Source organism: Corvus hawaiiensis, chromosome 2, assembly GCF_020740725.1.
Source record: "Corvus hawaiiensis isolate bCorHaw1 chromosome 2, bCorHaw1.pri.cur, whole genome shotgun sequence".
NCBI lineage: Eukaryota > Metazoa > Chordata > Aves > Passeriformes > Corvidae > Corvus > Corvus hawaiiensis.
The window spans coordinates 91397296-91409970 of NC_063214.1; the positions used below are offsets into that span (position 1 = coordinate 91397296).

Genomic DNA, 12675 nt, shown 5'->3' on the forward strand with positions numbered 1-12675 from the left:
CATTTTATCCTGATGAGATCACAGATTCAAAGAATCATTAAGGTTGGAAAAGACCTCTAAGGTCACCAAGTCCAACCCAGCACCACCACCATGTACACTGCTAAACCATGTCCACAACTGCCATATCCACACATTTTTTAAACACTTCCAGGGATGTGACTCCACTACTTTCCTGGGCAGACCACTCCAGAACTTAACAACCCCATCCATGAGAAGTTTTTCCTAGTATCTAATGTAAATCTCCCCTGGCACAACTTGAGGACATTTCCTCTCATCCTGTCACTTGTTTTACATTTTTGATATTACATTTTGGGACAAAAGCCCTGCCAAATGATGTCCAGGAAATAAACTGTTTGAAATAAATGAACAGGATAGTGATTTCACAGGAAAGTGATTTCACACTATAGAAGTATAGAGGGCAGAAGAAATTTTTTTCTCTGGGCAGTGGAAATTTTTTTAGTGCAGTGTCTGCACCTGCTAGTCAGTGTCTGACACAAGAGATGCCAGCAGGTGCAGAAACAGAACTTCTAAGAAAAAAAACCCAGAACTAATTTCTCTTCCCATAGCTGGGCTTCTCTCCTTAGATACCGTATGTCCTGTTGGGTTTCTCAATGCAGAAAACAACAAAAGGTAACTGAGGGAGTACACTTGCTACTCACAGACCTTTTTGCTCCCCTCTTTCACATCTTACTTCTGCTTTAGCTTGGAGACATTGGAAGGCAAAGGTTGTTTCTGTATACAGCAGTATATTTTCACTAGTTCTGGGATAATTTTTGTTTTCAATAGCAAATGTGTATCCAAGGGGACACCTAATTTATGTATTGTCAAATGCATGTAAGTAACCAGTAAAGACAGGATAGCACAGCTTGTGAGGAGAAATCAGTGTCAAACCTGGGAAGAGTTCTGATAAATTCTGGAAAGAGTAATCTTTCATATTTCATAGAAACCCCACCAAACGTGGAAGTGAAATCAAATCATGCATATTTGCTTGCTTACAGTCTGGCAGAAGACAACATCCCTGCGATACTGAAGGCTCAGGCAGAGCCCTATTGTCGGGGCACTGTCCTGCATTAATAAAAAGACCATGGCTTTCTTTGCCTTGTCACTCATCATGGCTACGCAGTCAGTGAGTGTGGTCAGCAAGGGATAAAGAGCTTCGCTCCATTCACCTGGTTAAAAGAAAAAAAGAATTAGCAGCAGTGGAAGCACTTTATTTGAAACAAACACACATTAAGAAGAAACTTCCTGTTTCAAGTCAAAGTTGTTGATAATTCCCATTTAGAACTCGCTTTATTTTGGCAGGATTGTTACTCCCTGCTTTGTAATAATTAAGTAATCTTACAGTGTAGTTATTGCATGAGGAAAATATAGAGAATAATCTGTAAGGCTGTTATGACTTTCCATGTAAAAGTTAGCAGAATTTGTGCCCACACAACAAGCTGTACAATAGCTGATTAGGAAATCATAACAGAAACATGAATAACTATATACAGAAGTGTATATAACTGCATGTTCATGTTCAAACAAACCCTTTCACTGCACGTACATGGACAGACAGTAAGGAGCCTATTGTACTACAGAAATAGGGACCATCTGCTTAACCATTTCTGTCAATGAGATTCTCCCAAATATCTTGCCTTTTGAATCTCTAGGCTCATAAGTGTATCATTCAACTGCCCCACCACCTTATTGATCCTTATTGCACCTCAGTGAGGCAAGATGATGCTCATCTCCTATTTGCAGCTAAGATTAATAAGGCGGAGAGGTGAGAAATTAATGTAGGTACTCTTTTAAGTGTTTTCTGTCTCCTGAGTGGTTTTAAAGGCTTTAAGCTAGCTAACAAGAAATACTAAATATAGTGATTTAGATGGGAGTCATACAGATTCTTGGAAGTAGTTTGGAGCTTTTCTTCCACTGAAATACAGAAGATATGACCCAGAGGGATTCTGTTCAAGGTCCTGCACAGGAAGCACAGAAATGAAACTGAATTGTCCAAGTCCTATTTTGGTACCCCAAATATTGTGCCATTCCTTTTCCTTAAGAGACTACTCAGCCTTAAAATATCCCACATGCTCAGTTCCTTTTCTTTCCTTATTTCATCTTTCATCTTAATCAATCACCAATTAAAAAAAAAAAGCATTTCCATGAGTTTACAAAAAATTATTCAGATGCCATACCAAAACTCATTCTCTCTGCAACATAAAAAGAATACAGAGCAGGGCTTTGGTTTTGCCCTCCTTAATGTAAGGTTGAAGCAGAAGAACACTTCTCTTTTTAAAGGGAAGGACAATATGTTTTATTTTTTAGAAGCATCAGAGCTCACAAACAGCTCACACACAACTCCCACCCCAGCTGGCTGCAGGAACAAGGCAACATACAAACCAGAACCTGCATGAATGAGACACTTGAAGCCCCTGAAAGGAAATTGTTTGGGATTTTGACTCAAAGGCAGAACTAAGAGTCAGTAATAATAAGTGTTCCTTTGATAACCAGCCAAAGAGGGGAGCTCTGGAAGTCTGCTAACAGAAACATATCTGGCAAGATTAACAGAACTATCCTTTTGGCTTTTGTTCTATGCAGTAGATAGATAACCTAACAAACTACACAAAGGGGAAGTTGTTTGACTCTGTTCCATTGCCTTAAAAAAAAGCAGGAAATGTAAAAAGAACAGGCAAGGATTCACAGCTTAAATTCTATTCAATATTTTATCTCAATATTAGTCAGATGCCATAACATGGCCTTGTGAACACTTAGAAAGCAAAATACAGATGACACTAACACTGTTTCTCTTACTGCATTTAAGAGCTTTTCCATAAACAAATGAGAATGAGAAAGAGAACTGAAAGTATCTTCCAGCACATCATCTCATTGTCTGGTTGTACACACATGTATATAGTTACTAACTCAGTGAGGATTTAAAACTGTAGTGTGTCTGACAGCGCCTCATTTGAAAGATATGTTTATCTCTGGTAATCAAAAAGTACACTGCTGAAGATAATGCAATTAGCAGATGGGGTTTCTTCTCCCAACATTCACATACAATGCAGAGGCTCATCTGGGGTGGTGAGCAAAAATCCTCTGTGCTTTGTATTCTCTTGGTTTAAAATTCTTGCCATGAAAGAACAAACCCTTGTCAGTCTGCAAAGTTCTAAATTATTTTTGCTACTTACTTCACAGAGGTGTCACCTGTGTTCTTTTATTTTTTAGTCAATGGTAGTTGTTATCAACAGCAAACTGGAATAAAAGGAATTGCACTCCCAGTCTCAAATTAGGCTGGAACAAGGTAGGGATGTTGGGAAGGCCTACAAGTTTGCATAGCAAACTTCTGCTGACTATATACTACTGATCATTTCATAAAAAAATAATGTCTTATTAAGAGAACCAAATACATAAAGCTTGTAGGACATAATGTCAGGTGGGAAAAGTTCTTGCATTTTTCACCCTAAGGGTCTCTCTTCTCCAGAGCAATAAAAATATTATTAAAACAGCTATCCTCCAGGGCCTTAAAAAGATATTTTTAGTCTTTTCATATTAAGTACAGAAGGAAGAAGGTTAACACTGGGATGAGACTCCTAAATTCTGTATCCTGAAACATGAGACTTGCAATCCCAAATACTACTTGGTGTGCACCCACAACAGAAATTTTCCATCAGCCTTGTTGACTCCTCCATGTTCTGCTCAACTTCTCATCCAGAAAGACCAGCTCAACAGCCCGTGTGAAAGGGCATGTCTGAAATGCCACACTCCCACAGACTTCAATGACATTTGGAATAGGCCTCAAACCACTGTCACCTACATCAGTTTGCTAAAACACATCAGCTGGAGAAATCAAAGAGGCCATGAACATTCGCTCTCCCATATCTGGACATACAAAATGACCAGATACCCCCTGCACTCAGGAAATAATAACTTCTCAACAGCTTAGGTAACTCACGTGGTGTTGCAAAGCATTGCCATTTCAAAATGGTCCATCTTAAAGCAAGGCACTTGTTCAGTTAACTATGAACAAACCCCTGCAGTTTTCAGAAGAAGCAGAAGCCATGAATGCACATACCTGGGGCAGATTCTTCCGGAGTAGGGCTGCAATCTGCACAGAAATGGAGGGGCAACATGCATGATTAAGGAGCAGCAACACAGTCTAAACACAAGCAACTCAAATGCTCAATGCCAGGGTTCTCAAACATTTTCACTGAGTGAAGAGGAGCTCAGCAGAAATACTGTTGCCCATAGGTACCGAGGGCATGGGCATCTCCTCCACTCCATTGTTCTGATCAGAGGAACATCTGGATGGGGACTTGGAGGAAAGCCAGTACCTGCTAGCTCAGAGGCTCGCTGTGGATTACCAGCAAGTGCACTGTCAATCCCCAGTGATCCACAGGGCACAATTTGAGAACCACTGGTTTACTGCAATTATAGAGTATGCTGGCAGTAAGGCTGCTAAACAGAAAAGACCAGCAGTAAGTTCAATGCACTTAACAGAAAATGACATTAAGGCACCCACAATGCAAGAGTGGTAAAAAACCAGTACCTTGCTACCTTAGTCAAATCTGTTAACAATTTCTGAGATAATTAACAGAAACATTAGAATGTATATTAAGGGCTGAAACCCCACCAGTGAAGTCTCTGAGTATTCCATACTCACTTCAGAGGGAGGATCAAGCTGTCAGATGAAAATATACAATGCCAACAGTAAAAAAATAATGTATACCCTGTTATAGCAAGTCTTGCATCAATCAAAAGTAGTTTACTAAGCTAATAGGATTTAAGCTTCTGTTGTTTATATCTAGAGTCACTAGTCAATGAATTACAAATCTGAACATAACAACATAAAATATAAAATTCAACTAGTGTGCATCAGGACAATCATCTCAGCGAGATAATCAGAAAAAACTTCTCAGTAAATTAAAATTCATCATGTTCACTAAAGAAACGATATGTCCCCATGTGATTTTAGTAATGAATATCTAAGCCTATAGCATATGTACATTTGAAAATATATTTTTTAAGTTTCCTTTCTACTATTTCAGGCAGTATTTTCTTTCACAAACATTCATTTCTAGAGAGATCCTCTAAAGCCCTTCAATAAAATTTTACTGTCTCTCTCTTACCAGTTCTGGAACTATCTTGCTTGGCTGGTTTTGACATTGCTTTCAAAATAATTTCTGTCTACTCTCTACTCATTTATTCAAAATTCATAATTACTAACAGGAAAAACATTAATTCTTTGAATACACAACAACAAAAAAAGTTGTGATTCTGAACTTAGAGAACCTTCAATTCTGCCCCAGGTTCTGTCAGTTAAATAGAAAGATTTTTTTTTTCCTACTTTGGAGGAAGAACAGGGAAAAGTTACAAAAATTCTTTGCACTAACAAAATCTTTGGTAAGGTCACGCAGCCAATTCCACTTTTACATGGCATAAGTGTCAAGATACAGAGCAGATTTAAAAGATCCACTGAAAATGGAAGAAAAATATTGTTCTAAGGTGTTTTCAGCATAAAATTGTCTTGGGAAAAGCTTCTGATATCACTCATCACACATATTTCCTGGGCTTTTTAGTATTAAAAATCCACAACATTTAATCATTCATGTGATTGCGCATTGAAGGTTACTGATTAAACTTACATGTAAATACATATAAAACTTCATGTAAACTAGCTAGCAAAAAAAATATTTATAGGTATCAAAGTGGTAGAAGAAATTTAGTCACAGATTAATAGCGTACATATTCTGAAACAAGAACCTACTCTCCTATTTTTCAATAATACACAAAAATATCAGTCTAATCTAGAACATGGTTGTCTAAGATACTAAGTAAACTACATGTAACATGCAAAGCTACACAAAAAAATACTAACATTTATTTTCATGTCCTTTTTGCTTTTTTTTTCTTAAGGCACTGCCTTCCACTGCAACACTAACAATGTGATGGACATGAAGTCACAGACACACGTAAGGGACAAAGGGCCATCAAATGATAAGACAGAACAGGACAAAGGAAATGAGAACACAGATCAGTCTTTTTAGAGCTTCACTTCGCCCACCGGCGCTATTAAGTGGCCAAATCATAGTGACCACATGTAAAGAATGTGAGAATATGTCAAATAAGTACATAAGTAAATGAAATAATTCTGAAATTTAATGCACAGCTGCCAAACTGTCAATCTAAACTGATAAGGATATATTTCATTCACATGCTCACAACTTTACACTGGGTTCAATACAACATCCAGTTGACCTTAAATTTTGAATGGATTATTCAACTAAGAGCTTGCACTGCCAATTACTACCTTCCAGCTACAAGAAGTCTAAATAATGGAATGCCTCAGCACCACAATTTGGGTTAAAATTTGCTTTGAACTCCATTAGGTTCATCTGAATTCAGCTCAATCTAATGGGACTGCTTGGGCTCCTCTCCCGTGCTTTAGCAGTCCAGCTGGGACCATCAGTTTTTCAGTAGTGCCTGAACTTGTCTCATGATTTAATTATCTGTAATAAGCTTTGATTGCTGCAAAGAAGCTGAAGCCAACAGGAAAGCTACCAGAGGTGGTGTGTCATGTGATAACCCATACAACTGCTTTACCAGCTTAAAACACACAGCGTGAAAACCAAGAGCCACTTGCATCAATGGATTTGGCAATGATTTCAGTGGGACCAGCATTTCAAAATAAGTAATGGGCTTAGCAGCTCCCAGTACACCAACAGCTCCCTCTGCCTGACATCACTGCTTAACACCACCACTGAATTAAAAACACACAGAGGGCTGTAAGGGAGGCTTAGGAATGATGCCAGCACACAGGAAGAGAGCAGCAGTGAGAAGCAGTGTCTGGCATACGCACTTGTCTTGAGAGAATGGCATGCACAGGATGGTGTGGATGAAGATGGTGGTGAGGATGATGAAGGTGGTGAGGATGATGAGGTCTCATTTAAATCTTCTGGATTTATCCAGTAGGCACGACTGTCCCGATTACCTTTCTTACTAGTACTGCTGACGTCACACTGGAAAACATCTTCACAGCTGTCACTTTGCAAGCGCTCCTTCTGGAGAAGTTTGTCCACTCTCTGTATGATACACTCCAGACTTTTGTCGACGTTCAACCAAACTTTCTCCTTAAAAGAAAACATTTCTTTTTCAGTTTAAAACCAAAAGAGACGTTGGGTAACAAATCCCTTGGCAATATATTTCCTCCTGGGATTCTAGTCATAACTCCTCTGCAAAGCTTCCTCTGGGCTATTGTGGTTACAGGTGTGCACACACAAATTATGGATATATAAGTAATGTACACCAGGATGTCAACAATATGTAGTGACATGACTTGTGTGGTAAATAGCAAAGCTATTTTCTGTGTAAGTTTGCCAAACAATTTTAAGTTCCTCTTCCTGCACTATTATTCCAATTTCTAGATGGCACTATTGTTTACTCTTGAAATGTTTGACCTAATTGTATACAATCACACATCTTTTTTTTCTCTGTAACTCAGTGAACAACAGATAAAATCACTGTATTATAATACTGTCTAAATACTGAATTAGCTTTATTTGTATCTTATTACTGTGACTGTGACTGTAAGTCAAAGTATGCCAAAATAATTACAACTAGCAAGGGTCCATTTCCAAAATGAATTGAATCTCTTTTAAAAATTGGTATTTCACAATGTTAATAATTGCTTTAATTAATGTTGACTATTTGCGAGATTTAGTTAACTTCTGTTTATTTAACACAGTGACAGAATTTACACAGTCCAATTCTCATTTTGATTGGCAGTGTGGTAAGGAAAATCATTTAAATACATGGTGCAAACAGTTTTAAAATGCTGTTCATAATCAAAGCAGTGATCAACTGCAAGTTCTAAATGGTTACAGGGGAATTTTTATAAGAGGAAGGCTAAATTGCATAGCTAGCACACACAAAATACACTTTATCTGGGAGAAGTGCAAAAGCCCATTGTAGTACGGTCAGTTTTTCACTTTAAAAGCTATTTACTTTCTCTTGGACCTCACCTTAAAAATGCTATGCACCTACTGTAACAATTTCCACTGTTTAGGAGACCCAGAAATATTTATTAAAGACTGCTTGTATTCCCATGCCAAGGACTAACTGCCAGCAGGATAGAAACAACATCTTTGCTAGCTGACCAATACCTCCTACATACTCATCCTATGCATTATTAAAAAAAGAAAGTAAAAAGAAGAAAGTATTCATCACTCCACTACGCAAACATACCCATTCCTCTTCATGCCAGTCCACCTGCAGAGAAGATCGGCTATTTCTTCCCGTCCATCTGGCCACAAGTGTATCTTGGTCATTCCTTAGCATCACTTGTTCTCCTTCTCCAGAGGTTGGAGATGCTTTTGAAGCTATATAGTCTGGCCTTGCAGCGTTCAGTCCATGTATTGAATTTGCCAACAGCTTGCAGTCACAGACTGTGACAAGTTGCCGGGTCTAAAAAGCAATAAGGCCCCACATTTTAAAAAGTTTCATTATTCCATACACAATTTATACTGTAGTTTTTCAAGGAAGAAAGAAGTAGTATTCTGTAAAAGAAACTATTGCTTTAAGGCGCCTTTAGAATACCTTTACAGAATGACCTTAAAAAATAGTATAGGATCCCAGAACACAAATGATACATTTCCAAAGTCTGTACTACCATATTAGACTTGCAATTGTTGAAAATTTCACTAAGGAATGTGCAATTCATCTTTATTTGCACTTCATTCTCCATTTGATGAAAGATTAGAACAATGTGCAGACACATGTGCAGTGCTTGAGCACTGGAATGGGCTCCCCAGGGAAGCGGTGGCAGCACCAAGCCTGACAAAGTTCAAGAAGTGTGTGGACAATGCTCTCAGGCACATGGTGTGAGTCTGGGGGTGCAGGACCAGGATGATCCTGACTGGTCCCTTCCAACTCACTGTATTCTATGATTACATAGTTCTTTTACCCCACACAACAGCTGCCACACCAGAAGGATCGAGCTTCACCCCAATCATCCTGTCCGAAATCAGAACAAGACTTAAGAGGACGGCTGAAGGTATAACCCACTATCAATGCAATTTGTTCCCTGTCTTATTTAGCCATGCTGTATTATAGGATTTCTGTAAGCCATATGAATACGAAAACTATGTGGCCTATGTGTCTACTAAAAAACCAACAAACAAGACATTAGTATGTTATATATACACATAATCCAGTTGTAGAAAATCCCACAGCTCAGTTATACACTGTACTCATTTAGAGTATTATAATAAATAATACATTTACATGAGGTCGCATTATACAAAACTGTATGCATATCCCTTCCACTGGGACAATTTACAGCAAGCTGATTTGCCACTACTGCTGTTTAGAACCTTCAGACTGGCTTCAAGGACAGAAGGGGTCAGTAAAACTGTATTTGGGTTTTTTTCTCCCTCTAAGGTTGTGTTCAGCTGTGGGTCCAGTCTGGTTTTTGTTAGCACACATCAAGAAATAACTGGTTTACATCACTATAATTCAAGCAAAGGCTGTGTCACCATTATTCCTTATTTCACCAGTGGAAAAATACAGAATTGTTTCATTAACTCTCACACAGTTGCTGCTGCTTGACAGATGACTCAGAACATTAAAAAATCCCAGGTGATTATGGAGAAAAGGATATAAAAGAAAGTGAAGAATGCACATTACTGCAATATGATGAATGGAGGGAATCAGAGGATATTGCTCTCCACTGCACTTTCAACAGGAGGTGAAGGCAAGGGTGTGGAAAGTAGGAGACAATCTAAATAAAACCAGGAACTTTTAAAGGCTGATACAATTTTTTTTTTAGGACTGTGCATGTTACAACACACTACTGAAAAAGGTAAAATAGATGTTTCAAGAAAACCTACTAAAAGCACAGACAGAAAAAAAAATACACTGTGCTTCAGCAGGGAAATGAATTATTCTCCTACCTTATCTGCTAGGATGGCAAGTGTTCTTTCAAGGCCATTAGCTGATCTATCCTTGGCAGCTCTTGAGAGCCTTTCTGCATAGTAACTGACTTGTGTTTTCAGGGTGTTGATTTGTGCAATAATTTCCTTTGCTCTAACGATGTCCTGTGGGATGTATATTATAGACTGGGAACTTGTTGAAGTGCTGAAAAAGAAAGACTGATTTTAGGGGGGAAATTGATCTAGAGGTACACACATTACAGTGGCATGCTGGGGAATTAATGTCAGACAACAAAAATTTACCTAAACTAGTGATCAACAGTGAAAGTCCAGTGGGCAATTGCACAGCAGGAACATGATCCTAGAGACTTCTCTGCCTTTACTGAAAGCATTCAGATGCAGATTTACTAATCCCTAATACCAAGGGGCTGTGGGCAGAGTTTGTACACCAGAGGGACAGTTTTGCTGAGGAGAACGTGGGTGACAGATTTTGCCATCAGATACAGACCCACTGTTTGCAGAGACATCTTGCTCCATTCTCCCTCTCCTTACAACACAGATACTTCACTGAGGCCTTCACTGAGGCCTGGTTTACAAACATGCTTTATCACGTATCTACTAACACCATGAAAAGAAAATCTGTGCTCCTTCTAACAGTGAAATGCCACCCAGATCCATAATACAAACACTGTGGTATTAACAAAAAAGTCCTTTTGCTAGTATATAATTTCCTCTATTGCAGACCAGGATCAAGTTATACCAGCACAAGCAATTTTGTGATACGTAAAAAACCAACACACATCTTCAGGCTAATCCAAGGACACTGTCCTTTGTGTAGTGTCTGTTCACACACACTTAATTTACTAAACTAGGGACAAACCTATCTTTATATGGGGATAATGCAGCTACACTAAGACTGCTTATTAGACAGTGGAGAATAGTTTATGCCCTTTTAAGTTTAACTGTCCGCAGAAGTTGCTTATCTAATCCTCAACAGACGCTCTATAACTGCTGGAAAGAGAACAGCACTTCCAAAGGTTGATTTAATCCCACCTGAAAAAGTCATTTACAAAAGCTGCCTTTTAGCTTAGAAAGTTACTCAAAGCTGAAGCTGTGCTCTTATTAAGTATGAACTATTTGGAACCAACTGACCACTACTCCCTTTGTCAGGCAAAATGCTGGGGTTTTCCTTCCCAGTAGGAAAGGTACCCAAAGACCAGGCCTTTACATCATCTCCAGCTGTGACAAGTATGATTCATGACATGGCATCAAGCATGAGGTGACACCAATTGTGTATTATCTTAATTTTATTTTTTTTTTTACAGTCATGAATGGCTTCAGCATAGTAACAGCACAGAAGAACCTACTGTTTGCACCAATCTCAGCACTGTTAAATGGAGACAGCCATGCTGAGAAGCTACATGGAGAGGAGTTTCTTTTCCAGGCACAGATACCACAGATCACAACCTCCAAGGAGTGTGAACTCCTCTGCTACCCTTAGAGCAATGCTGTTAATTTCTGCAACGTATCTGTGAGGTAGGACAGGAGGGTTGCGTGAGGCACACTTTAAAATCATGCCACAACTCCAATTCTTGTCCCTTAAAGGATATTAAGGCAAGGCAGAAGCTTAATGCCAGTATCTGCCTGAGCTCCATTACAAAAGAAAGATGAGGGATTTGTTTTGAAAGGACGTAACTCAGAACTGATTCTTGAAAGAGTTTCCCTGTTTGTGCTCTGGTCGCCCACCCAAGTGCGGCAGAGAACAACCACTCCCCAGTACTGCTATGCCATGCAGCAAATTAATCTCAGCTTTTAGGACTTTCCCTGTACTTGATTTGTGCTTTCTAGTGACTGGTGATCTTAGTGACAATTCCTCTGAGCAATTTCTTTCCACGACAGTGTGGTTAACATGCATAAAGACATATTTGGCAGAAAAGGCCATGCAGCATATTGAGATTTGATTTAGAATTATTATATTTTTAATCATAAACATTTGCTAGGATGATTGGGGGAAAAAATTTATGGTGTGAAGTTCACGTATACTTACTTTCCAACCTGCAATTGCTTTTTCAAATGAACAGCTCTCATTGTATTATAACAGCAAACTGTAACACAGACTTAAATTCTCAGTGAATTAGGGGTTCAACCTTAATAAGAGTAATTTAGAGCAGAACTTCTGCATTTTTGAACCATCCAGTAATGTCTGCTTTTGATAGCACTGAACACCACAACATGAGAAAAAATAAACAACAGTTATGTGAAAATGTTTTAAATAAAGACATGGATTACAAAAATATAAACCATGCCCAATCTATCACTATTAAGATTTTAAAATACATAGAATTATCTTAATTATCTTCCATCACTGGCAGAAAAGTTTCTCATTCCAGATAGTTTTCACTGGAAATAACAAAGGAAAAGATATAAAATCCTTGTCTTCTGATTTTCAGTTTTTTAACTTATGATCAGAGAGAGCCAGGAAACTAGCTGTTCATTGCAAACAAACATTGCAGATGAAATGAAATTCATTCACACATCATGTTCTACAAAGCAGCTACAATTACTTAGAGCACAATTAGGGATGCCATGATGCTTGACATTAAAAAGCCCTGCACACTTTAAAACACACCAGATCTCTGCCAAAGAAAAGAAAAATAAAACAACCCAGAGAACAGAAACCCTCTATAGAACCCTCAGAAACAGAAAACTCACCAACACTCCTCATAACTGCTAAAAAAACAAAAAACCAAAATAAAATTAGCAGATT

The 12675-nt window shown here is 38.4% G+C and overlaps 1 protein-coding gene across 10 annotated transcripts in view; it reads right to left on the bottom strand.

Moving 5' to 3' along the window:
- The window catches only part of INPP4A (inositol polyphosphate-4-phosphatase type I A), a 73774-nt gene that overhangs the window by 20734 nt on the left and 40365 nt on the right, over positions 1–12675 (bottom strand). For 3 of the 10 annotated variants that reach the window (XM_048325249.1, XM_048325233.1, XM_048325222.1), the window contains exons 15-20: positions 12621–12638; positions 9930–10113; positions 8224–8442; positions 6971–7109; positions 4055–4087; positions 997–1169 (exon numbers count right to left, since the gene is read on the bottom strand). In XM_048325249.1, the coding sequence (XP_048181206.1) occupies positions 997–1169; positions 4055–4087; positions 6971–7109; positions 8224–8442; positions 9930–10113; positions 12621–12638 (766 nt within the window). Of the gene's footprint in view, positions 1–996; positions 1170–4054; positions 4088–6838; positions 7110–8223; positions 8443–9929; positions 10114–12620; positions 12639–12675 lie in introns of all 10 variants that reach the window. The other 7 variants (XM_048325259.1, XM_048325243.1, XM_048325194.1 and 4 more) reach the window with 5 other exon arrangements.